Source organism: Pseudoliparis swirei, chromosome 11, assembly GCF_029220125.1.
Source record: "Pseudoliparis swirei isolate HS2019 ecotype Mariana Trench chromosome 11, NWPU_hadal_v1, whole genome shotgun sequence".
Taxonomy (NCBI): domain Eukaryota; kingdom Metazoa; phylum Chordata; class Actinopteri; order Perciformes; family Liparidae; genus Pseudoliparis; species Pseudoliparis swirei.
In genome coordinates this window covers 12,667,226-12,694,106 of record NC_079398.1, presented here as the reverse complement: position 1 = coordinate 12,694,106, position 26,881 = coordinate 12,667,226, and the positions used below count along the sequence as shown (strand labels likewise).

The 26,881-nt window shown below is 46.2% G+C and overlaps 3 protein-coding genes across 5 annotated transcripts in view; 2 read left to right on the top strand and 1 right to left on the bottom strand.

Annotated features, from left to right (window-relative positions):
• Positions 1-444: 444 nt before the first annotated feature.
• qpct (glutaminyl-peptide cyclotransferase) lies at positions 445-6,952 on the bottom strand. The gene is made up of 7 exons (XM_056426563.1): positions 6,761-6,952; positions 4,457-4,603; positions 3,769-4,050; positions 2,736-2,903; positions 2,003-2,102; positions 1,387-1,503; positions 445-1,295 (listed from the first exon to the last, which is right to left on the bottom strand). Exons 1-7 carry the CDS (start codon positions 6,926-6,928, stop codon positions 1,111-1,113), a joined length of 1,167 nt encoding a protein of 388 aa, XP_056282538.1. The 5' UTR covers positions 6,929-6,952; the 3' UTR covers positions 445-1,110.
• A 65-nt stretch (positions 6,953-7,017) lies between these two features.
• On the top strand, positions 7,018-12,866 carry mocs3 (molybdenum cofactor synthesis 3). The gene is made up of 14 exons (XM_056426560.1): positions 7,018-7,096; positions 7,686-7,787; positions 8,392-8,524; positions 8,644-8,736; positions 9,300-9,420; positions 9,767-9,845; positions 9,997-10,110; positions 10,220-10,328; positions 10,418-10,480; positions 10,850-11,013; positions 11,180-11,227; positions 11,810-11,906; positions 11,992-12,099; positions 12,637-12,866. The coding sequence occupies exons 2-14, from the start codon at positions 7,695-7,697 to the stop codon at positions 12,792-12,794; spliced, it is 1,380 nt and encodes a 459-aa protein (XP_056282535.1). The 5' UTR covers positions 7,018-7,096; positions 7,686-7,694; the 3' UTR covers positions 12,795-12,866.
• A 323-nt stretch (positions 12,867-13,189) lies between these two features.
• The window catches only part of prkd3 (protein kinase D3), a 37,068-nt gene continuing 23,376 nt past the window's right edge, over positions 13,190-26,881 (top strand). For 2 of the 3 annotated variants that reach the window (XM_056426557.1, XM_056426556.1), the window contains exons 1-2: positions 13,190-13,842; positions 14,590-15,250. In XM_056426557.1, the coding sequence (XP_056282532.1) occupies positions 14,990-15,250 (261 nt within the window). In that variant the 5' untranslated portion in view covers positions 13,190-13,842; positions 14,590-14,989. Of the gene's footprint in view, positions 13,843-14,589; positions 15,251-26,648; positions 26,760-26,881 lie in introns of those variants that run through there. The other variant, XM_056426558.1, reaches the window with a different exon arrangement.

Below are 26,881 nucleotides of genomic sequence, written 5' to 3'. Positions count from 1 at the left end.
AAGGTCAGCTTAGAGAACCACAACGTTGCTATCCACAGCTCCCAAAACAGTCAAACAAAGACTCGTGAAGCTAAGCAAACTCTACATGATCTCACTTGTGTTCTCAGTCAACATATATTTCAACCCTCAAAAAATAAATGAAGTTCAGGTTTTGGCTTGTGTATATTATGCTGGGATCTACATTAAGATGGGGGCTAATAATGCATCATAAACCAAGGCAGGCAAAAACATCCGCACAGGAAGTTATCTACTTCACGATCTAAGACGACAGGATATGAAGGTCTGAAGATGTAGAAGAGAGAATACAAACGAACCCACTTCCTGCCCCTGACAAGTTTGCGCTGAACAGATTTACTGCAGGAGAGGAAACGTCACGTAGCCCGTCGCTATACAACGCATCAAACATGTCATGTGTCATTAATTCACTCAGTGTTTTGGTAGCAGTGTGGGTCATCATATTTTATATATTCATCACACAACATGCCAGATCAGAGATGCTATTACATGGCTACAGTTGAAATTATCACATATTTTGGACTTGCAATGCATTCATATACTTCATTCCATGTAAATGAAGGTGGATAAAACATAAAGAGAGTCATGGCCTTTTAACTGATCACAATTATTATGTTCCTGAACGCCTGCACTGCTCTTTTTCCTTCTCTTTGGGACACCAGATTCGAGACACCATCACTGACACTCAGATGCCTCATCCCATGTAAAGGAGCCGATATATAAAGAGAGCACTGTGGTGAAACACATAAACCCCACACACAGAAGATGCTGTGTCTCGATCTTGTTGCCGGGGGACTTGGGATTTGAAGTGATGATTAAGCTTCAGTCTTGAAGCCTTTTATGAGTCCAAAGGAAGAAGTGACATTTAATTACATTGTCAGATTTAAAAATGATGCTTGTAAAATGTTTTCTGCAGCTGCACCCAGAGTTGAGTCTCAACCTCACGTCTTAATTGTCACGTACTACATTTAGTTGGTGTTTAAACAGCGTTAAATACAGTCTATTCTTTTAGTCTGAAGATCTTTACTACAGGGAAACATCAAAAGAAACATAGTTGTCGATTCGATATACCATTTTGAAAAAAAGCACTTTTTTTTATAGGGCGTTCTGTGGGTTTGAAGGGATGATGGTGGGTCTGGCGTCGAGGTACTCCAGAACAAACACCTGCATGATCTTGTTGAGGTTCTGAATGGTAGAGCGATCCAGGTTCTGCTCGTTGTCGTCAAACGTGTGCCACACGGACGGGAATGGGGAGGGGATGAGGTGGAGGATGGGTACACCTGACGGAGAGCCACAGGAGGAGGATCAGCCAACACAGCGGGACACAACATACGTCGTCACACCTGCGGTTGTGTTACTTGGTGTGCGTACCTCTGTTTAGGAATGGGACGTGATCATCTTGGATGTGGCCAACAAGTTGATTGGGCCAGAAGTATTGCACGTCGTGAGGATGATCCACAAGCTGGTTCATGGAGTGTAAACGCTTCTCTGTGGTTATAAGAGGGAGGGAAAAAGAGTAATATAATGTGCTTCTGTAAGTTAAGTTGACAAAAAAATTATTAAACCATAGACTTTATTTATACATAGTTTCATGAATAAATAATTAAATATTTCGTTGATTTTCTTCCTCAGGATTCTGTTCACAACTGTCTTCACACTATGATTAAAAATAACATTTTAAATTCTTTTTTTAATAAGAAACCATTAAACACTTAGAAAAAAGCTGATTGAGAAAAATCTTTTTGCAATTCGAGCTAAAATATAAACAAAAAGCACATCTCCACAGTGCAGTCATGACAGCACATTAGTTACAAATGAATAAAAGATGAGTGTCAGCAATGTTGCATCATCGGTCTCAATACGATGACTGACTGGCGAAGTAATGATTCATGATGAAAGGGACTTATTTTGTGGCACACCTCAACCAAAGTAAACAGACCTACACGGTGTTTACGGCGGCAGTCAAAGAAAACACTTGATTATTCACCAATGCTCTGCAGCCTGGAGAGCCAGTGCGTTGAGTTGGGGAACTGGTTGTAGAAGTGTGGGTCGGGGCCCCCGATCAGGTCCAACAACACAAACAGATCCTGGAGGAGAAGAAACAGGGAAGGGGCAAAGGGAACGGTGTTGGTGAGCTCTCGTGAGAAACTCTCTCTACACATTCTGAAGACAAGTGAAGACAAGAAGCCAGATCCCATAATAATCAACCCTCAGAGCCCCGTGCTTAGAGGTGTGGTGATGCAACAGTTACATCAATGCTCCGTGCCATCTCTGCAGGACACACACACATCACGCCTGACTGTCTGTCTCCATGCATCCACACACACGCGTGCACACACACACACACACACACACACACTGTCTGTTTTATCTCTTACTGTCCACACAAGAATGTCTGCATTGATAGACAGTCTCACCATCTCTCCATAGTTGGTATACAGATACAAATACCAATGAAAGTGACGTGTTGTTATCATAGACTGCATAATAAATGATGTTTGATATGACATCCAAGCCTCCCAGATAATAAAATGGGTGTCTTTGTCATTTTCCATGAATTACAAAACTATTTAAGACACATGCCTCCCTGGTTGAGGTGTTTGCGTGGGCCGTGTGAGGAACAGGAGGTCAGGACTAAACAGATTGGGCTGAAAATAATCTGCACCAACAAAGTTCTGATCTTGAGTGTGACCATGTGACAGCAGAGAACTGTGGCGTACCATGGCGTGCAGCTGGTTTGTGTCCGTGGCTCCGGCGGGATGTGGGGTGGTCTCCATCTTCTGGGCCAGGTGGCGAGAGCCATAAAGGGAGTCTGTGGCGGTCCACTGGAAAAGAGCCTCCTCTCCATCAAAGAAGAGCAACTGCAGGGTCAGGTCGGCACTCGTGCCCTGCATGGGAGGTAGAAAGACGACAGTTGAGGCATTTGCAGAGTTTTGCTTCCCCCTAGTGGTTTTGATAAACACTGCCTGGGGTAGTTTTTATATGAAATATTCCTTTTGTAACCCCCCCCCCCCCAAAATGATGCTTCTGGAACAATAAGTGTTCATTAATCAGCTACGATATTGATTAGGACTCCGCCTCCATGGCACTTAATGTATTTGTATTCTACGGGATTCGTATTCCCACCGTGACCTTTGTGACAGACAGCCGAGTCTGATAAACATGTCTCTCCCTGTCACAGGACCTGTCACTGTCCGACAAACAGACACGGGCCCGAGCTCAACTGTGGAACGGGGAAAGGGCAGAAGAGCAAGCGGCATGAATACTAAGCGTGTCCCTTATGAACCACTGGTTTTGTTTTCTCCATAAAACGGAACAAATAAGGTATCGCTATTATAATTAGAATGTTGTTGTTGCCGATAATGTTGTGTTTGAGCAGAGGTTTGACGTTTTTTTTTAGAAGAATTAGAGAATTTCCGGACACACATTTGTCTAATATCTAGCAAAATCATGAACCTCTATATGTCGTTGCTACACCTTCTTCCCTCAGCTTAGTGCCATTAGGGGTGTTGTTGTTGTTGTTGTTGTTGTTGTATGACTTGCATGTGATCCACGGCCACATCTCATGTCAGTGCTGGCCACAACCACAACGACTAAGACACGCCCTCAAATGAAAAGCCTGTCAACTGCTCACAGGAGGGACTGAGGCATCTCCACGGAGAGACACAGACAGGCAGACGGACCAGTTATGTGTAATATACCCTTCAAATTATTGTATGTCGCAACTTTAAGTCACATGCTACGGGCCACCACCTTCTGAGCTTTTAGTTCTTCATCCAGGGTGCGGGCCAGCTCCAACATCATGGCACAGGGAGTGGCAGAATCGGTGGCACCTTGGAACTCCCTCCCGTGCCACTGCGGCGGGTAGTACTTGGAGTCGTAGTGACAGGCCAGCACCAGGCGGCGACTGGCTGACGAGTTGAGGTTGGCAATTATGTTAGTGAAGGGCAGTTGGCCGTACGGCGTTTGTGACACAAAAGCATCCTCCGTCAACTCCCAGCCGGCTCCGAGGGAACCCAGGGTTGTCTTGATATGCTGTGAACACACATGCATATGACTTGCAGAGAGCATTGAGCATCATCATCATCTACATCATCATTATAATCTTACTGATTATCTGAGGAGATAAGACCTGTGATAAGAAAAAGGTTTTCCAATTTAGACCTTTTGGCTTCCCAACATTTCGGGGGATGATAACTTCCAGTATTGGTTGTTTTTCCTCCTATGACATCATATTAGAGCATACGAGGTGGAGGACTCATTCACAAGTGTAAACCAGTGTAATAGCTTGTTCTATGCCGGTTGTTTCCATGATGTTGCCATAAAAATAACGTCTTCCAAGAGGTAAAAAGTAATACAATTTTGAAAATTGTTTCCCTCCATTTATGGTCAACTATATGTGTTACATGGATATGTTATTCTGCAGGAACTGTGAGCTCACCTCCTGCACGGCCCGGCTGCCCGGAGAGCCCGGGTACCTGGTGACCAGCAGCGGCCTCAGGTCCCTCTGCCACATCTGCTCCAGGTCAGTGGGGGTCAGGGCGGCCACGATCTCCTCTTGTGTCAGAGTCACGGCTCGGTGATGGAGCTGAGCGGAGCCAGAGGAAACAATCGAGATGACACCAGAATGGGTGATAAATCGCTTCGAGAGGAATCGAGTGCATTCAGACAGATACGATTGAGATGTACTGCTAAGTGCTCATTCAACACATGCTCCCGTATATTCAGCCAGTGCCTGCCACGACGCAGTTTCAGATCAACAACTCCCATGTCTACGAGTAGGGAAGTCTTTCTGTGTCACATGACACAGCATACAAATAGATTTCAGTGTCACAAGACTCGCTCATGCTACTGGAATACTCTCCCTACTGGATTTGTTTCATTGCATGAAAATCCACCCTAAGAAGGATTTTTCATCTACATCATCAACATCACAATGTCAAAGAAACAAGTCACACATGTTAAAGTAACAATCCCAAAGATTTTCAGTTCAATGAATGTCTGTTAAATCTGTTGCTGAATGAGGTAAACACAAGGGTGACTGTGCCAGAGGCCAGCTGATATAAGCTGTTGCATTACGCTGTGGTTTGGACCTTTGCGAAGAGAACGAAGCAGAGATCTTTGAGATTGTAACATGAACATAACAAAAACATTAAAAAAGAGCCAATTTAATATTGCGGTTGCCTCAAAAGTTGCGTTTACATGGGCTGTCAAGTTCTAACGCCTCCTCAGAGGGAGAGACGTGGGCCAATTAGAGCGAGTGTGAAAAGACATTGATCCTCTTCAAGTGCACACAAGGGCTACGTCAGACAAGCAGGGATCTACTGAATGAAGAGGCATACAAGTGAATATGTTTTGTTTTTTAAATGCTCTTTCTTGCTAAAAAGATGAAGCAAAACCAACTAGTTTGTGTAATTTAAGGAACACAATATGGATTTGGATTCAGGCTCGTCTACTCAACGGGTGCAAGAGGACAGCCATCGGTTTGAAGGAACATATTGATTCTTTGATCCCGTGGCTCCTCTATTTTTTCCGTTTGGTCTCAAAGTTCACCTGCTGAGCAACGTGGTTGTCCTGGTAACACAGTGAACCGAGAGGAAGGACAGAGAGCAGTCTGGGAGCTGATGAAGAATATCAGAGCGCTCTGCACGGCTCCAGCCTCTCCGAGAAGAGGCCCTCTGGTCATCCTTAATTGGCTATTTGATGTATTCGGGTGGTTTAGTCCTGAAATATGGAAAAATGTCCACCGCAGTGCCCAAAGTGACGTCATTCAAATTGCATATTTTTGTCCGACTGACTTTCCAAAAACTGAGGATATTCAACTCACAATGACATTAAACAGCAAACCGTGTCATTTGAGAAGCAGAGAACATCACATTTAGTCTTTCTTTGTTGTTTTTTGCTAGTCATGCAAAGTCAATCTTCAGATTTCTTCTGGGAAATCAGTGGACATTTGTTTTCCTCCGACGTTTTCCTTTTACTCTCTCTCTCAAAAAATAGGAGATGCCACATTTCTTCACTCAGCTCATTACAATTAAAGCATGCAACAAAACACATTCATGAGTATGGCCCAGAAGTATGTAATTATGTGGTCACACAGACTATATATTGTCATCCCTAACACTAGGGCTCACTGGACTCAGAGGGTTAAAAGGGTCCACTTAAGGTCTATAAATACAAAGACCTGCAATTGGAGGATCAATGATGATGGCTTTGCTGCCATAGCAACTAGGCAAAAAGGAGAAGAGAAGAAGAGGAACACACATGAGGAGCATGAATGGCCAGGCATACCCAGGTGAGGATTACGCAACAGTGCTGGAAAACAGTGCAGAGGGAATAACATGAATAAATATATTATGTATATATTACTGTATTTGGGTACTTTTAGTTTTCCTTCTCCATTATTGGATAGTCTAACTGCTGGGAGATTGACACTTTAAAAAGGAAACATTTGCACAGTCAGAGACAAAATTGGAGTGAATCATTTTTCACACAAATCAAACATTTCTCTAACAAAACAGTTGATTTCATTGGGTTCACATGCATTTAAGTTACAAAAAGAAAGTAAACATGATATTGACAGTTAATCAATTATCGACAGCCTCCATGTGAGCCTTGTCAAAATAGGCAACATGGCAATGGCAAAGGGAAAAGCTGCAGGTGGCACGTTGTCACTGCGCGTCTATTTGCACAACTGTGATTTCCTGGATAACAACACGTGAACAGATCCTCTTGATTTCTTTACCTTTTCTTGAGTCCAGGGAATTGCAGCGACGCAGTGGATGAATGCCACCCAGATGGCCACAGTGGAACATAAACGCATCTTGGAGGCACCGCGGCTCCGCTCGGTCATGGCTGTTGTAGCTGCTCTCCACATTCCTGTGTTTCTCCTCTGTGAGAGATTACAGATCATGTGAAAGGCAGGAGGGAGGACCCGAGGTTCTCAAAACCACAGCGCGTCACTGCACTGTTTGTGTGCGTGCGTGTGTGTGTGTGCGTGTGTGTGTGTGTGTGTGTGTGTGTGTGTGTGTGTGTGTGCGCGCGTGTGTGCGCTCTTCGCCCACTCCCAGGAAACTCATAAGTATGACCCCATATTTTCCTTTGTTAATTGCTCATGTTCAACAACAGACCAACACATTTATGCCAAGGTCCCGCGACAATTGAACTGGACCCATTAGGTTTTCTTATTCAACGTTTAAATGTGAGCATTTTATAGTTAACAACACAACACAAACAAAAAACCAAAAAAACGAATTAAAGTAAAGCATTCATTTGTCATTCTTGCTTGATCAATAATTGTTTTGGAAGTCGTGCTTTTCTTAAGTCTTCGTGCAGGATACGAGCGATTTATTGCGCAACCTTTTTTCTTCTTCTTTTTTCTAAGAATTAAATAGGATTGCACATTTGTTGACATATCTTCTTTAATTATTTATTTTCATTTAGTCGGGTATTATTTTTTAAGTGTTAGAACAGAGCTTCCTACGTCACCCGGCACGTGGTTCTTCGTCACGTGGCAAACCCGGAAGTTCCCACTCTGCTGTGCGTCGCATGTTTACATGTCTCCGTCGCACAATTACATCGCAGCTAAATTCGAATCGTGAGATGTATGTTGACATACAGAGTATAATAAATATATATATATTTTGTTTGTGTATGTTTTGGCCGTGCAGCCAGCAGACATGGGGGACGAGATGCGCTGCCTGAAGGCTCGGCTCGAGGAGAGAGAGAAAGAGGTCGCTGCCCTGAAGAATAAACTGGCCCGAGTGGAAAAGGTACACGACTAGACCGATTGTTATCTCTCTCGTGAACGTCCCAGTGGAGATGCGTGTCGACGAGGAAGAATTACATGTTAAAGCATGAATTGTTCCTTGTCATATGAAATGGAGCAGAGACAAGTGAACCCTAAAGAAAAGAAAAAAACTGCACAAAAAGAGAATTGGGTTACTGATAACATTCATCTGAGTGATCACTCAATGTCAATTTGATTGTCGTATTTAACGTTGCATTAGGCGTGGATTCAATGCTGAAATCATGTGAGTTTAATCCCAGAATGCAGCGCTGTAAGTGATGCGTTCAAATGCCTTTGCATTTTCAAAAACAAAAAATATAATGAAATTCAATACATTTATAAAAATGTGGACATTCTCAAAAGAGAGAGCACACATATCTCATTTAGTCTTGAACCGCAAATAAAAAATAGACCCCCCCCCCCCCCAATAGTGCCTTATGTCATACATATGGGCTGCATACCGAGGTAGAAGAGAGATGTCGATGTAGCTCATGATATTCCAGGGGCAGGCTGCTGATGGCTCAAAGTGTCTGTTCAAACGTGTTTTCTCATATCTCGTGTTCTAATTCCTCCCCGTGTGATATAAGGACCGTGCTTCAGGACCAGAGCTGTATGAGGAAGTGACACCCCTCAAGCCCCTGATGGCCAAGCCAGCCCTGAGCAACGAAGACATCATGCGGTACAGCAGACAGCTCCTTCTGCCTGAGCTCGGTGTTCAAGGTACGAATGGCTACAGACTGAGTGGTGCTCATATATACACAGAGCAGTCAGCATTCTGTCGAGTGAGGTTAACGGCATGGCTGAACACAACAAAGTAAAACATTTTTTATTGTCCACAGGTCAGCTTAATTTATCCAAGACCTCAGTGCTGGTTGTGGGCTGCGGAGGACTGGGCTGCCCCCTGGCACAGTATCTCGCTGCTGCAGGCATCGGTAGGTCATCCAGTTGATTAATGCTCGGCGTGACCCGGTGCCAAACAAATCAAACCATTAACCTCGGCATAAATGTGCCGTGCGGGTGTGAGTAATCGTTGAGCTATCAGCGGGTCATTTTCCTTTTCGGCAGGGTCTAAAATGAGCAATCTGGTTCACCTCCCCGGTGGTAAGCAAAATAAATGTACCTGCGGGTGGAGAGGTTCTGAACCGTAATTATTCATTTCCATTCCCAAAATAAACACGTCACACTACCCATTTTTAGTGCTGGTTAATGATTACAATCGTGTGCGCTGCTTGTGTAAGGAGCCAGGACTATACCAGCTTTTAATTTAAGACACACGTGTTTTTGGTTATATATGTTTGTTTTCTTTGGGGGGGAAATTATTCTAGGGAAAACTAAAATGTGAGAAAAACAACTTTATAAAAAAATATATGATATTTAAAAAACAAAACAAGTTCCATTCAAGTTTGCAGAAAGACACACTTTGTTCCACTTGAGTGGGATTAACATCTCTCCTGAAGACTTCCTGCCTGACTGCTTGGTCTCTGCGTCTCTGCAGGGCGCCTGGGCCTGCTGGACTATGACGAGGTGGAGCTCAGTAACCTGCACAGACAGGTGCTTCACGGGGAGGAGACCCAGGGCCAGGCCAAGGCCCTGTCTGCTGCCAGTGCAGTGAAAAGGTACCGATTGAGAAACGTAATCCTCTCGTGCCAAAACTGCACCAACAAGACCCGAGAGAGGGAGAAGCAAATGTTTCGATATTATGAGTTAATGTTCTCCAATGTTCTGTGTATTTTGTGACCATTTAGTTGCAGTGTAATACATGCTGGCGCTCTCCAGTCTCACCGCAGGTTATATTGAGTTTGTGTATTTTCTCCCCGCTCCGCAAATATTGTGTAAACATGTTATTTTAGAGACACCACCTCACAGTGGGCCCACTGTGGTCAGCGCGCACGTTGTATATCCACGGCCACAATTGTTCACTTGTTGAATTCATATTTTCGAACGTGCCTTTTGTGCGAGCAGGTTGAACTCGACGGTGGAGTGTCTCCCCTACCGCCTGCAGCTCTCGCCGGGGAACGCCCTGCAACTCATCCAACAGTATCCTCCACCTCGCCTCCATCCATCACACCTGCTCGTCATGACACTGTCGCGCAGCTGCGATGGCGCGAGCGGCACTTTAGGCGCTCAGTCGGGGGAATGCGTACGCGTGACTCCGTTCTTGACGATGCCTTGACTTCGCCGACTTCATGTATGACATTGTGGCGGATTGTTCAGACAATGTCCCCACTCGGTATCTGGTGAACGACGCCTGCGTGCTCAGCGGCAAGCCTCTGGTGTCCGCCAGCGCCCTGAGGATGGAGGGACAGGTGAGGCAGAGGGGCAAAGAGTCCCATCAGCTCCTCTACATTTGTAATGTTACTCTGTTAGTGTAAAATCCCTCTTGCTCTTTGTGTGTGTGTGTGTGTGTGTGTGTAGCTGACAGTATATAACTACCGTGGAGGCCCCTGCTACAGATGTCTTTACCCAGTACCCCCACCTCCAGAGACAGTGACCAACTGTTCTGACGGAGGGGTGTTAGGAGTGGGTGAGTCTCGTCCCCCTCACTTGCCCCGGGAGGCCGTTGACTTCACACAGAGTTCAGTCTGTAAATGATTGTTGTTTTCCCTGTTTCAGTTCCGGGGATAATGGGCTGCTTCCAAGCCTTGGAAGTCCTCAAGATTGCCTCTGGACTAGGCTGTATCCTCTGGCTTTTCACATTCTCAACTCCCACATCACACACAGGGTTCTCCTTGGAAAATTTGTGTTGCTTTACATCGGAATGTTCCAGTCCTCCGGATGAACCCACGAAAAACTGCTGCAGCATTGTGGCAAAGGGGAGCACGAGTGTTTTGTGATTAAAATAGACTGCTGACTCCTCATTCGCCATTTTCCTATGAGAGCTCTTTCGAAGCTGCTGCTATGGTAAAAAAGTATCGCGACTCGCATCACGACACCCGTGCTAGCACCTGGCCCTCGTGGGTTAGCCAGGGAAGCCGATTCCCCCGATCAAGCGCCGCCGCCGCCGCTTTTCACATTGTCTCCTCTTTCCTTGACCCGGCGCTCCAGCTTCCTGCGGCCAGAAGCTGTTGATGTTTGACGCTCAAGACACCCGACTCAGGTCCATCAAGCTGCGGCCCAAGCAGGCCGGCTGTGCAGTGTGCGGAGAGGAGCCCAGCGTGACCCAGCTGGTGGACTACGAGGCTTTCTGTGGGTCCGCTGCCTCCGATAAGGTTGGTCATAGGAGACGGAATTGATGGGGCCCCTCTTATGATGAGATCCTGCTCTTTTTCTTCTGTTTGTTCATTCAATTTGATCGTGCCAATTAATAAGCCACATGTCATGAAATGTAATCGTAGGACAAATCTCTGACTGTCTGGATTTTTCCATGTGTTTCAGTGCCGCAAGCTGCACCTCCTCTCCGGAGACCAGAGGATCACGGTACAGGTAGAGCATACATCGCCCAGAACAGTCGGCCATTGCGTGACTCCCTGCATTTAGTGCCGTTTATTATATGATTACCCACAATTTTCTCAGTTTTTATGTGCGTTCATTAACTGATTACATCTCAGCGCTGACCCAGCCCCGAATGGGAAATGACTTAAAATGTGCCTGTAGATTTTCTAGGGGAAAAGAAAAACAGGTTCTGTTTGGTGGAGAGAGCCGTGGTGGTGGATTGCATCTGTTTTTATGGACAATGGGTGCTTTCAAACCCGCGGAGTCATTAGGCACACAGATTGGGATCGTGATGGATTGGGCTGTAACCGAGATTGTGCATGGGGCCTCCAGTAAAAACAAAAACAAAAAACCATTTGTGTTTCTTTTGATTTAGGAAAAAGTAGTTCTAAATGTTCATAATGCGTCACAAAACCAAATCCAGGCAACATTTCAACATCTTCTGGGCATAATTGTGGTTCTACTGTTTTATAGATATTATGAATGTCTTTTTCCAGAGGATGAAGTTCCCCCTCTCCCTCATGAAGAAGTTATTTGTGCATTAACTCTGCTTTGTACCATTTATATTTCCAGGATTATAAATCGATAATAGACAAGGCCGAGCCACATCTCTTGTTGGATGTGCGCCCTCTTGTGGAGGTGGATATATGCCACTTACCTTTCTCCCTCAGTATCCTTTTTTTTAGAGACCGAGGCTCAAACAATCGATCTCCGGTTTCAGCTCTGTGTGATTATTCTCCTGACACTGTTGCCAGACATCCCCCTCTCACGTTTAGAGGAGAGGAAGAGCGAGCACATACGACTCCTTCAGGAGAGAATCAGCCAGTTGAAGCAGCAGATGGAGGGAGACTGCCGGCCTCCAGGTAACATGGCCGAACCCCACGTCGATTGAAATGGAAGGGCACTTGTGCATATTCACACTGTGTGGACTCATACTGCATACTTACTCTGGACAGCTAGTGACAGGCGTAAGGGGGTTGCTCGGTGACCCATGTTCCAAAACACGTATGGTGAACCCAAGCAGCTGGCCCCCCTCTGAGAAATTAATATTTAAAATGTTATTTTGGTGACGCTCTGGGTATTCACTGTGTTGAGCTTTCGTTATCAATGAGCTAAATTTAGCCTTGTGTCATATGGTCGAAGCATTTAATATAGTTTAGTTTGTTATGTGGTCCGTTGTTGCCCAATCAACTGAACCATTTAACTTTGCTTTTATTTATTTTTATTCTTTCATGTGTGTACCAGTCAAACTTCTGTGCAGCATTTTGTCCCTTTTTAGATGTTTCTCTTTGCTGTCATATAAAATAGTTAGCAACTTGAATCTGACGCATATTACGTGATTTAAATCTGCTGGTGTCACCAAACTGATCTCTGTGTTCTTTCTCTGTGGATCCCTCCAGTGTACGTGATCTGTAAGATGGGCAACGACTCTCAGAAGGCAGTGCAGGCTTTGGAGAAGATGAGTGGGTCCGAAGTGGACAGTGTCTCAGTGAAAGACATCTGTGGAGGACTCTCGGCCTGGGCAAAGAGGATAGACCCCACATTCCCACAGTATTAATCCATATACAGTGAATGTTTGTTTGTGTGTTTTTACACTTTTTTTGTCAATAAACTATTTTTCATCATTGCTTATTTGTGTACTGAAGTGTGTGCTGTCAGGTGAATTGGCTTTAATGTCAACACTGAAGAGCAAACATCATCGCAGACATGAGCTGTTGGAGAACATGGTGGCATCCTTGCCAAACCAAATCCCTCTTCCTGTTTTTCTTCTTTCAATTCTCAGAATTAGTGGCCATAGGGCCTATAGTTAATTGAACGGATGCTTCATCATATCATTAAACCTGCTCTTCACATTTCAGGGCCCTTGAGCAGCCAGCCCTATTTCCCTTTGAACCTCTTCTATGCTGTTCATGGGGTTTAAGACGACACAGTAGAGACTTTGACTTTCTTTGTTGTTCATTTATTGAAGTAAAGTGAAATCAGTTCCCTATATCTTATTTTTTTCCTGTAGACACATAGCAACCCTCTTAATGGCTCCTGAGGACTCCTGGACCCACATTTTAAAAACCAATTCGGCTCGTGTAGAATAAAGTCTTTCTCTCTCTCTTGGCATGGCCAAGTTGAAATAACGGAAAAGAAAAGGAACATGCGCATTGGCTTGGGCTCCATCGGAGGCGCCATTGATTCACATGGACTGTAGTTCAAGTTTTCCTCCCCACACAAGGAAAGTCAGTTATGCGGAGCTAATAAAAAGACTCCATCCCCCGGCGACGGTCGCTGCTCCTTTTTTCTCTCTCTCTTTCTCTCACCGAGCAGGGGGAGTAGACACAGCTGGAAGAATAATAAGATGCGCATGAATTTACAATCTGGAATAAAAGATAAGAGACAAATAAATGGACGACTTGGTTAGTGTGCGCGCGCCTGTTTGTGCAACTTCTGTCGGCATTCGCTCCGTGTGACGCGGCGCTGCGTCTCTTCTCTGTGTGTGACTTCCATAAAGTGCAGGATTTCAAACTTGGGACTCCGCTTTCCTCAGTTGATGGAGTTACAAAGTTTCTTCGGTCAACTCACAATGGAAAGAAAAGCGCCCGTCGCCGGCTGTGAAGGTAACGTATCATCTTAGACGCGTTTGAGGGCGACGTTTGGTCGGTAACGGGCTTTTTACGCGTGGAGACGACACGTACACGACAGCGAAGTCCTCCTGGACGTGTGGATCAATCCGGGTCTTGTATAACTTGTTTTGCTGGCGCCCTGCACTCTGGTTGCGTTCTGCCATCGAGCCTATCGAAAGTGGGAGGGGTGCAGATGTTGAGGAGCCTTTGGTTCCAGATGTTTGCAGAGTTCGAACACGATACCGTTATCAACTTTTACGCGTGTTATTCTTTTATGCGCACGAGTACAATAAGGCCTGTTGTTGTTGTTTTTGTAACAGTTGCTGTACACGTTTTACACAACGTCCAAAAGTGGAAAACGAACTATTACGACCCAGAGTTGGGTCTGGATGCTCCTATAGAGCCCGGTGCGTTTACATGAAGGCACTTTAAACCAAAACACTGCACGGCGACAACAACACATGCACAGCACAAGCTGAGGCACATATTTATGAAGATGTTTTTTATGGAAAAAGAAAAAGAGAAGCCTGGCTAACCAAAAATCCAGATGAATTCAACTAAAGAGTGTTCACAAAGGGAATACAAGTATCTATGTCATTCATACCGCAGAATGAGAATGAGAGCTTCCAATGTGACCCGGTGCTTCACTGTCTCTGCTGTTTTTCAGATAGGTGAATACTTTTCATCATACCAATAGCACTGTGTTTTTGTCTCTCTCTCTGTGTGTGTGTGTGGTGACAGGCTTCCTGTGGTCAGAGTGGATTACTGACTCCAGTAAGGAGAAGGAGCGCCACTCCAGGATATGAAGCCGGTTGCAGTGCTCGTACTGCAGACGCCTGCGGGTTGTTTCACGGACCTGTTCCTCCATCACCTGCCCATCTTGTGAATGAGTGCGCGCTCAGGCGGGCGGACCCTCTTAATTTATGAGAAACAATGTCACTTTGATAAAAAAAAAGAAAAGAAAAAAAACACACACACTCTCTCTCACACACACACACACACACACTCACACAGTGCTGACTCACCACCACTGATGAGGACCAAAGACTCCCCCGGTCAAGAGTCAGCTGTGTTTCCTTCTGCCAGCCCTCACTAAAACCTCCACCATTCAGTGCTCCACGTTGCCGTGGAAAGAAACCCAATGTCTGCCTCCTCTTCTCCGTCCTTACCTCGACCCTTCCTCCACGCTCTCTATCCGCACCAGCCGTCCTCGCCTTCGTCCGGGCCGCTCTACACTCGGCTGTCCAACGGCGCTCACAGCGTCTACAGCCCCACCAACTCTTTCCACGGGGTGTCCTTCCTGCTGCAGATCGGACTGACCAGAGAGACGGTGAACCTGGAGGCCGGTGACCTGTCGCTGTCCACTGTCAAGGACCTGGTGTGCTCCATAGTGGACCAGAAGGTAAGCCTTGCACGCTGTCGCCCCTTTCATGTGACTGACACTGTGGGGTTTTCTCGCAGTTACGAAGGACTGCCACACAGACACGCCAACCGACTGCGATTCGTTTGTTTTCAAACTTTAACAGGAATACCGAAGGCCGCGGGAATACCGACATGATGCACCAGCATGTGTTTCGCCATCCTCGACCATATTCATCTGTTAAGGCTTTGTTTTTCAAAGCGGACATCTGGGCCTCGTGCCCCAAAATGAGTCAAGCACCGCAGAAGCGTGCACACTACGGCTCCGATCGCTCCTCCAGTTGTAGTAGCGCCAGTCATTTAGATTGTGGTTTTACCTTAGCGGACACACACACACACACACACACACACACACACACACACACACACATAACTGCTCTGGGGTTTTGCTGTGCCTGTGTGAGGTTTTCCATGACAATCAACAGCGCCAGCTTTAATCGTGATGCTCGTTTGCACTTCAAATGCTCGAGCCCACCTCTTTTTAACGTGCACACTAAGACTGAGGGTACAACCTTTTAATTTGTGCAATTTGAAGTGGCCCAATATATTAATATGCTTTCTAAAGTGCCTTTTTAAAATGTTTATTTCTTACTGGTCACTGCAGCGCTAAGTGGATTGGAAATGACAACAGAAAGCGGATAACGAAATAGACTTCTCCTGCTGAACATATGTAGAGTAGGTGCTCTAAAGCAGCCATTGTCTTCTCTGCTCCGTGGTTGTGTTGGATTAATGGTGCGCAAAGCCTGTTGGAATAATGAAATGGCTCCCGTGTGCATCCACACGTTGCTGTTGTTCTAACCCCTCTTGTGTGGAATGACGATTACTCCCTTTGTGTCTGTAATTACCATCCACTGAATAAAAAGAGGGTGATTAAGCAAAGCACTCTCATCAGCCACCGGGATCTGAGTTTTCGGGTCCCTCAGAGCAACATGTGAGTCTGAGATGATGAAAATGGAAATGAGGGGAGTAAAAAAAAAGAAATGTGTGAGGAATTATTATGAGTAACTATGATGAGACTAGTGTTGAACAACAAGTAGAAGACGGTGGAGGAGCTATCTGTGTTGAGCCTGCTGTCCTTTTGGTTCCATGTTGTCCAAGTTGACATTCCAGAGGAGCGCGGTAATGTTGTTGTTCTTTACGAGGTCGGCTGATTCTCAGCCCGTTATGAACCGCTCTGGTCCGCAGAGCAGAACATCTCATCGCTGCGCACATTTGCATGGATCCGGTAACATATTGGCATAGTTGCATGAATCTGTAACGGGGAAAACGGGCGTGAAACACGGTGCTTTGACAACCCGCTGAAGTGGGTGCTGATAATCTGCCGAGATGAGATCAGGATCACCGTTGGCCTGGGAGCAACTTTACCGCTGTGTTCATATCACATGCGTTCATTTAGAGATGCCATGCACACGAACAAAAGAATATCAGGAAACAATCTAATTCATGGCCAACGGTCCAGGGGAAAAGATGATTTTCGCAATTAATTTCTGAACAAACTGTACATCTTATTCATGATTAGATACAGTGCATCATCACCACAGAACACATCCAGCCTGTCATCCTCATTGCTTCTATTACACACTGCCAAGACGCAGTGCACTGCTTCAGCTATTTCATGAAATCGAGCCACATGGCTTTGATATCAATGGAAAATATGACCCTGGGCCTTCTGCGCTCCATAGTCCATGCCTGCCTCACTTCTTGCTCTAAAATAGGCATGACAATGCTGAGCCTTCTTTCAAAGGCGGCTCATCCTGGCCAACTTCTCCCAGCTGAGGATCTCTGACCCCGACAGTCGTCCCAGGATGTCTCCGGTCAGCAGAAACGAGACAGGAAAAAAAAGCTTTTGACTTCATGCGATGATATACCTTTGTTGGGATAAAGTCTGGATGGAAGTATATTCCCCCCTCTCCCACTGCCATTTCCTGCGCCGAGAGCTGGCCTGCCCTCGCTAAGTGACTCACCACTCGGCCATGCAACAATCACGCTTATCCATGCAGTGTCAGGTTTTCTGCTGTGTCAGCTGTTGAGATTGAGTAAACCCTGATATGATCCATGTTGATATCTCGGTGGCCTTCAAGCTTGCGGCTGAGCAATTGGTCCATCATCCTGCTGGTTATCTGGGTCTGGCTCACCGCGCCGGCAGGTGCAAGAACAGCAACCCAGAGTGCATTCAGGCGTGCTGGGAGATTCCCACACTGCGTCCTGTCCGTGCTCTGGGCTTGTTTTCCCCAGTGCGCAGTCACACTACCTCAAATAAGCCAACTGACCTTTTGGAGCAGTAAAGCTCGATGTGGAGGCGATTCAAGCATCCGTTGACCTCTTGACCTCGCCACCGCATCGCGACAGTCAGGTCGCCGTGTGCTTTAATTAGCCTGCATTCACCACACTCACTATTTTTACATTATTTAGTTTACTTTGTGATACAGAGAGACACTTGGCTACACTCACACTCACGTAGAAGTGGAGTCACATCCAGGTAACTTGTAACGTTATAGCGCCTTCGTCTCATCACTGAGGCGGAGGCTTCTGCCATGCAGTCGCGGTGTTATACCACTCAAGAGTTTTCAAAACACAAGCAGCCGTTATGTTCTCAAAGCTTGTGACCGTAGCTGAAGGACAGAAAGTTGAAGAGAGTGCTTTACGTTGTTGCACTGTTGCTGCCGTTTGCACATCTTCACTGCTCTTTTTTAGTGTTCCTCTTCGGGGCCTGTTCGTTTACTGGCTAGCCAAACTATAAGATCACACAGACCTTTGGTGGACTAGACAGCAACATCCGGACATGTCATGAACTCAATGTTCAATGGGCCTTTGTATTAAAGATGGCTGTAAACAAGCAGAGGAATCCCTTTGCAAACCATGGACGCACCTGTGCTGGGGCAGATGCACTCAGGATGCAGTTACAGATAAATGTCCAGATCTTTGCATTTGCTCTCTTTTACTGGAGATTATGTGTCATGGCGTGAAGGTTGACTGCTATTTTCTCTCTCTTTTTCTTCTTCCAGTTTTGAATCCGTCTCATTGTTTGACGGGGAGTCACGCAGCCTGCTACCGGGCTGCACATTGTATAGGTTTCGTACGGCTCATGCCTCTTCCTGCTAAAGACTCAACCACATGACTTGGCCGGCGTCCACATAGTAGATTTGCTTTCACTGTGTTCTCTGTGCTGATCTGGAGTTGGTTTTGATAGTAGTGGTTTGGACCACATTCACTAACTTTTAGTGGTTAAGGTCAACCTTAGTCCGGGGCAATCTGATCTTGATCGGTTCAGCTTCAGCTATTACTGCTCCCGCAATCTACTGAAGGCCTTACAATAGGACTGTTCAGTGTCACCACTTGGCACAAGGGTATCGACTCCAAGCCAGGCTCCTTGAGGACTGTGAGAAAGGATGAAGGGAGCCAGCCAGTGGGTGGTGGAGACCCCCACAATCAGGTCTCCATCTAACCCACATTGATGCATTGAAAGGCCCCCAAGTGGCTACACGCGACTTTCAAGTCGGGACAGCCTTGTGTCACGGGCCGGGTCCCGGGTCCCGACTCCCCTCGCTGGTTTTGGGGCTTGATGAATGGCGCGAGATAAACATCCATAGCTTCCACTTGTTGAGCACTTCCTGTTTGGTGTCGCCCAAGTCCTCTCGTGCAGCCAGCAAGGGAGCAGCGGCGGGACAAAAGTTCATGACTCCCTGAGAATGACTCCAAGTTAGCCAGCTGGACAGCCAGCCAGCTCCACAACATTCCTCTTCACCCAGGCATTTTTGGAGGATGATGTGATGTAGCTCTTGATGGGTGGGATTAGACTGCTCGGAAACTGAAATATTTAAAGCGAAACACTTGCTTCGGAAATGCTGAACATGTGAAAAATGTCGACGGATGCTGTATTGGCGATTGCAGAATCGACGGTGTAGTTTTCAGTCCTTATGGGACTGTGCTGTATTTAATATCCTACAAACACAGTTCATTTTTCAGTGCAGATGCTTTCTGGCGACTGGTGGCAGCAAACATGCTTGATTTGACTTTAAAGTGTTGCTTGGCATCAGTTAAATGCTTTTTTTGCTATCAAAGGGGACAATTAAGCTGAGCAGGATGAAGGAAATTTGAAGCACTTCTGGCACAGGTAATGGAAAAAGCACATTAGGCTTTAATTTTACCGCTTGTCCTCAGGATGTTTCTGTATTATCGCTCCAGCTGTGAAAGGCAGAGGTCTCCCCACTGGGTTTGTCAGAGCTGTAACTCGCAGCCTCTGGTGGAGGGCTGTACTTCCTCTGTAATTAGTGAGACAAAGGCCTGTTTGAGTCAGAAACAGGCGACTTTGGACAACGTACAGTGAAATAGCAGCGTATAATAAAAACTAAAGGATTGTTCAAAACCAATGAGTAATATTACTTGGATGATCCGAGGTAACACTTGGCAGAGAGAACCAGATCTGCTTAACATTCCTCTTTCAAGATTAATTAGATGGAGAGGGCTTTATTCCTTCGGCTTTGCTCTCGTGATGTCGTTGTATCTGCCTCTAGCTGCTGTGAAGCAAAGGTTATTTTGTGTAATTGTGCTCACAAGATTTTGCTTTGGTGATCTTAATGAGCTTTTGGTGATCTTTATGAGCTTTTAGTGATATGAGCTTTAGGATATAGAAGTAGTATCTGACTGTGATCTCACCACCTTTCCCCGCCGTGTTGAGGTTTTTCATAAAGATAGACGTGGCCTGGGAAACTGTATCTACAGGAAGGAGCTAGAAAAGACAAAAAAGGAGAAGAAAATGAGAAGCTGAAATAGCAAGAACGGGTGCAGATGGAAAATGGAGAGACTGCAATTCACATTGACCAAAACTAACTGGAACACGCGGGAAATAAATCACCACCATCTCCCTCCCTCCCTCCCTCGGTGTAAGCCCACATCTGCATGGTCCTATAGAGCTGGCAGCCATATTTGACCCCTGAGGATGTCCCGACAGCACAGTGCTTTATGTGTGATGTATATGAGGTCAGACGTATCCTGGAAAGCACATTCAGCTCCTTAAAAAAAAAAAGAACTCACTGTTGGTTCTTGGTTGTGGCCTCAGCCTTTTTCCAAATTAGATGTATTTAAGCATTCACTTTTAAGTCAAACTGAAAACCATAGAGTTGACTAAATTGATATCACAATTGTACAACTCAGAGGCGTACTTGCACAAGGAATCTATCAATTTCCCCAGTCTTGGAGTAATTTGTGGAAAAGGGAGAGAGAGCGAGAGAGAGAGAGAGAGAGAAGAAAAAGGGAAAACAAATATCTCTGAAGTTAAGTGAGCTAAGTAATTTCTACCATCTGTAGTGCACATTTCTACCGCCTTGCTCTCCTCTAAATGTAAAGTGGCGAGGCAGAGCACAGGGCCACAAGGGGTGGAGAGAATGACAGAGTGGAGACGAGGGGTCCTCTCCAGGGACAGGGGCCTTTCGTGGAGCACATGTGGGTGTGGGGGGTGTGGGGGTGGGGGGGGTCGCGGCCACCGTTGCGGCTGGTACGCTGCCATTCAATCGGGGCCAGAACCATAAGTAGAGGGCCGCTTCTGCCACCAAGCGTGGCTTTGCTTCGGATTTTCTGCCCAAAAGCTCTTCACAATACTCGATTTACGCCAGTGGCCAGGGGATCAACTTGCATCACTCCAATCTCCGTTATTGCCGGCTGAATGGGCTTTGATTGAGATTATGTTGAAGTGGTCGGCAGCGGTCATGTTGAACTGTTTAATACGCAGGAATCCCCGTGACTTTGTCCTCTGGAAGCCAACCACGTGTGGCGGTTTAGGAACACTTCCGGAGAGACTCCACCAGTTTCCATTCACACATTTGGAACCGAAGCATAGGACAGTTCACCGTGCCTTTTTTACTCATTAGCGGTTCGAGTGTCTCGTCTCCTTAGACTGGAGTTTCTTCCTTCGGTGCACTCGCTGACAACCTCGGCACACTTCGAGGACTTCGACCACGACAAACCCTGAAGAGGAGGGCTCGATCGACATGCACACATGCCCCTTTCAAGACATGAACAATGGCCTATTTGGCCTGGTTAATCTCTAGTGACACTTCTCTGAACTGTCGAGCATCTGAAAAGGCCCGCGAACAAAAACACATGTCACAATCATCATCTCAGCAGATGTGTTAACGTGCCAAAAATGTTTCCAGCGTCCCGCAATAAAGACCACATGGCGTCTGTTGTCGCCACACACACACATATCAGCGAGGCTCTATTGATCCCTGCAGTAGGGGCAGGTTGCAGAATGTCTTATTCTGTGTTGCTTTCTCAGCTCTGTTTGCTTTTCCTGTCTTTCAGCACAGTGAATGATCTGTCCAACCGATAGGAAGGTGGCCGGGGAAGTGCAGTTACACGCCAATGCAAGAAAAATACAAAACACAAACCTACTGCACTATGAAGGGGAAAGGTCTGAAGAAATGCCCTGGTGAAACGCACCACGGGCCGGGTGGGAAGAGAAGTAGCTGTATTACAATAGCACTTTTATTCGATTGGCTTGTTTGAGCGTTTTACAACCCAAAAGGAAACAGTCAGCTCGACTCCTTTTGTCACCGCGTCTCTTTCTCCCGCCGCACTCGCCGTTCGGTTGGTTCCCCTCGGAGCCGCTCCCTGTTTCCATATTCTCCCCGCCCCTGCTCTCCAAAGCTACTGCGGTCGGCGGAGCGGCGCGGCCCGGTTCTGCGTTCAAGTGGCTTTTCTCTACGCCGCACATGCACATTATTCCCGTCTGCATGTTTTAATGTGCAGAGAAATTGCAGGAGAAGAACGACAGCCTGAGCGTTGGCATTCAGGTTTGTTTCTTTTAAGTGTCGTTCTTTATACGGAGGTACAACTGTATTTCTGTGAAACTGCTAATTCAACAAAAGCACTTCTGTAAAAAGTCATAAAGAAAGAGAAAATCTCAAGCAGCTGCTAGTGCCAGCCCACTGTCTCTGAACCCGCTGCAATTAATAATGTTTCTGTTGAGCAACAGCAGCATGTTCCTGCATCCTGCTATTACCGCTCACCTCGTGACCTCCTGCTCGGCTAGAACAAGAGAAAGTGCAGTCGCTATCAATCTCCCAGAAATTCCCCCCCCGAGTTCACCTGTTTATTTGCCCCGCGTGGAGGTGAATCTGGCAGCTGTTCCCCGGCTACTCAGAACCAGAAGAGTGGAGATGGAGTGTGCACTGCAGTTTATCTGTGAGGCGGAGGCGCTGGAGGAGGCTATAACTCATCAGCAGCGTGCGGGGGCCCGGCCAAGCATGGCTTAGATCACACTGCTCTCTTCCTGAGAGGCCTTAGATCCTGTGACTCAGCCTTCCTCTTCCCTTGTTGGCCTCCGGACAACGTTAATGCATGCGATACTCATGCAAACACACGCTTATGGACACACACGCGCACGCACATGCGAGCAAACACCCACACGAGTGAAGTCATCGAAGGGAGACGGTTTCTGTCATGCGTGCTCTCGTTGGAGATCCAGGGGCCAGCAACCAAACCCTGACCTCATCACCGGTATCTCCTCCAGTGCATTTATTCTTCAGGCCACGACCACAGACGAGAATCACTTCTACGGATTCTAATAACCAAAAGCTTGGTGAAGAAAATGAGGGGTTTTCTTTGGACGGCAACGCTTTGTAAAAACCAGAAAGACATTCAGGATTTGTTAGCGTCTCCTGGTGATTGAGAGAGGTGTAGGACAACAGGTGGAGAGTCTCCCACTACGCTGTGGTCTGCACCTGAAGCCGAAATACAAACACTTGCTCTCGGTAAGAAGGAAACCAGCAGTGAGTTCATTTCACGTGAACGCTTGGACCTTCAAGCTTCTGCGTTTCCCTTTTCTTACCAGTCAGCTGCGCTTCAGTCGGGCTGCAGTGTTCACACTTCGATTAAAACACGCGGGAGAAAGACGAGGGGCGAGGACGTCGTTATGCCGAGGAGAAGCGGCGGCTGGTCTACGGCAGAGACCTTCGGCCCGTGCGGACACCGTGATGCACATTGAGCGGCGAATGTGTTTCAAGTGAAGCTCCATTCCACGCTCGGCTGGAGCGTTGAGAAGCATCAGGTGTCCTTTTGTTGTTTTGAAGAACATACCGCCGCGTTCGACGACGACACAGCCTCGTCCAGGAGAACAACTAACAAGCTGTGAATGAGCCACATGGCGGGAAACAAGAAGTCAACACAGTGTGAGAAACACAGCATTTTTTGTCGCTCTACCACCGAACGAGTTTCCCTCCAACTAACAGTTGTGTAAGAGTTGGTTACACTAAGCGGAGTCTTCCTTTAGCAGTGGAAAGGACTTGTGGAAGAGCACATGTGTAACGCCCTGTTCTGTGGCTCTGCTGAGCTCGCTATGGATGGATTGTTCTGTCACGGGTAGCGAGGGGCAAGAGCTCATGCGCAGAGGAACAGGACAGAACTCCATGTAAATAACAACAACTCTCTTTTCAGTGAGGCAGAAGGTTCCAAACAAAAACTCAGGTCGGCAATAGTTACAAAGACAGACCGGTACAGCGACAAGGCACAAGAAGAACAAGGAAGACAGAACTAAAGACAACAATCCAACATGAGACAAGGGAAAGACAGGCACAATATATGGTGGGGGGAAACAGGTGTACGGCATGAGACACTAACGAGACGAGAGTGGCTGAGGGCAGGTGCAGGGAATGAAGCAATCAAGGTGACAGAGGAGTGGCTGAGGGCAGGTGAAGGGAATTAACCAATCAAGGAGACAGAGGAGTGGCCGAGGGCAGGTGAAGTGAATTAAACAATCAAGGAGACAGGAGTGGATGAGGGCAGGTGAAGGGAATTAATCAATCAAGGAGACAGGAGTGGCTGAGGGCAGGTGAAGGGAATTAACCAATCAAGGAGACAGAGGAGTGGCTGAGAGCAGGTGAAGTGAATTAATCAATCAAGGAGACAGGAGTGGCTGAGGGCAGGTGAAGTGAATTAAACAATCAAGGAGACAGAGGAGTGGCTGAGAGCAGGTGAAGTGAATTAAACAATCAAGGAGACAGGAGTGGATGAGGGCAGATGCAGGGAATGAAGCAATCAATGAGACATGGGTGGCTGAGGGCAGGTGAAGGGAATTAACCAATCAAGGAGACAGGAGTGGCTGAGGGCAGGTGAAGTGAATTAATCAATCAAGGAGACAGGAGTGGCTGAGGGCAGGTGAAGGGAATTAACCAATCAAGGAGACAGAGGAGTGGCTGAGAGCAGGTGAAGTGAATTAATCAATCAAGGAGACAGGAGTGGCTGAGGGCAGGTGAAGTGAATTAAACAATCAAGGAGACAGAGGAGTGGCTGAGAGCAGGGGAAGTGAATTAATCAATCAAGGAGACAGGAGTGGCTGAGGGCAGGTGAAGTGAATTAAACAATCAAGGAGACAGAGGAGACACCGAACAGTACGTTACAACATGTTATGAATGTGTGTGTATTGCGTGGACAGTGGTTGGGATGAGTTTGCTTGATCCTGAAAGTGTACAGCGATGCTTGAATATATACCGTATGACTCGGCCACTTCATCAGCTTGGGAACACTCCCGTCCCTCGACAGTAAAACAAGTACAGGGAGGACATCTTCACCACTAAAGTACATTATTTAGAATTATAAGGAAGCTGGAGGACAAAAAAACAAAAAAAATGTCAAGACAGTGGAAAAGCAGTGTTTCCAGTGCCATCTTTTGACTCCACGGGACGAATTAATTATGTTTATTCCCACTTTTAGTCATTGTGTAAGTTGTCACGCATGTGTTTCTCGTACTATGCTGCGAGGAAAACATTTGCTGTGCATCGCATTAATAACACGTAATGAAAACAAATACTATTCCGCTGTTGACTTTAATAAATGAAGACCCGCTTCCACACCGTGTTTGATGTGACTTGAACAAAGAAATTACACCCCCACGGCTCGCGTGAGCGCACAATTGGATTTTCCACTACATTGGTTTGACGACTTCTTGAAGAATATGTCTCTCTGTTGTGGTCGCTAACGTAAACCTCAAAGTCAAACGGTCGTTGTTTTTTTGGCAGAGAAAAGTGTTTTCCTCTTTGTGATACCCTGTCTACGGCTCAATGGAACTCATGGTTTCATGACTTACTGTGGACCTCATCAAGTGGAGCTCAGAGTTATTTACCAAGTTCCAGTGTTTCTGTAATTTGAGGCAGCTTCTCTCTTCAGATATCAAACAGAAACACATAAAAAACAACTTATTGTGGCTTCTGATGGAGAATCTCCGGGGCAGTGTGATCTGTGCCGTGGCACTATTACATTTTAAATATCAGTCAAAGGACTTATTTATCTGCTGAGAAAGAAAAGCACGTTTTATCACACCGATCTTGTGACTGGTTTTATCTCCCCACCTCAAGCTAAATGAACAATGGCCTCCTGACTCCTGATGAAGATCTTTAGGTCCTGTCCTCTGCAGGGAGGTTAGATATTCCTCTTTACCCTGTAATGTTAGAGTGCTATAGCTTATCCATAATAGAGTAGAAGCACAGTTATGCACTTTTGCACATCCCAACATCAGCCTGGTGCTTAGTGTCTGCTCGGGGGCAGCTCAGGAGCAGCCGAGTGAGAGACTCGTTCATTCATCTTCATCAGTTTTAGACCTCGAATTGGATAAAAACCTGTCGAACATTTTTCCATCCACTCGAGCATTTTCATTTACGTTGTATTTCTCCAGGTGCACTGTTCCATTGAAATGCCAGAACAAGATCCGTGTAACACTTTTTTTACTGTCGAAAGTCCAGGGTTGATATTTGAATGAAACTTTTGGTTCGTATTTTTTTATGGAAATCGATTGCTTTAATGTGTTTGTGCTCTTTTCTCCTCTAATAGTTGTGCTTGAGTTTCTCTTTTCAATGATCTTTAGGTGTATATATATATGTATATATACATATATATATATATGTATATATATATATGTATATATAGGATCCGGTTGATACAGATTAGTTACTTACAACACAGAGTTTAAATAAAGAATTGCATACGCCAGCGTGTCAAGATAAGCCCCTCTCCCCCCCGCAAACAGCGTGATGGGAAATATCACATGACCATCATGCAGAATAAAAAATCTGCCATTTTCAAATGCATGGACTTTGAAAAGACCCATTGTTGGTGGTCTAAAACACTGCTCGTGTGCACTGGCGGTGACTGTAAAAACCGTGTGGAGACGATTCATCATTAGAACAACAGATAGACATCCAGCAACTACTACATGTTGATCTTTTGTGATGATGAACTGAAAAGTATCATTTTGAGGTTTATGAAACTGGTGGCATTTTAGAGACCAAATGATGAAAAGGTTAATCAAGAAAAAACATGTAATCGTGAGTTTCAGCTCTACATTAGTGTGCATATGATCTACAACGAGCTGTTTTTTTGTTTTTCTGTAGGCTCTGTTTACTCAGCCACACACGGACAGTATCTACATGCAGACGGATCTGCAGCACATTTCCCTGTAGCTGTCCTCCACATCTGTCCGGCCTGCTGCCAGACTAATAAAGGTGGGAGGCAGCCGGAGGTCAAGCAGCATACTTTTCCTCGCTGCAATGACACGGCCATCTGTCAGAGCCCGTGCGCTGCCTTCCGTTTACCACCCACCTCCGCCACACTTCACCCGTGCACA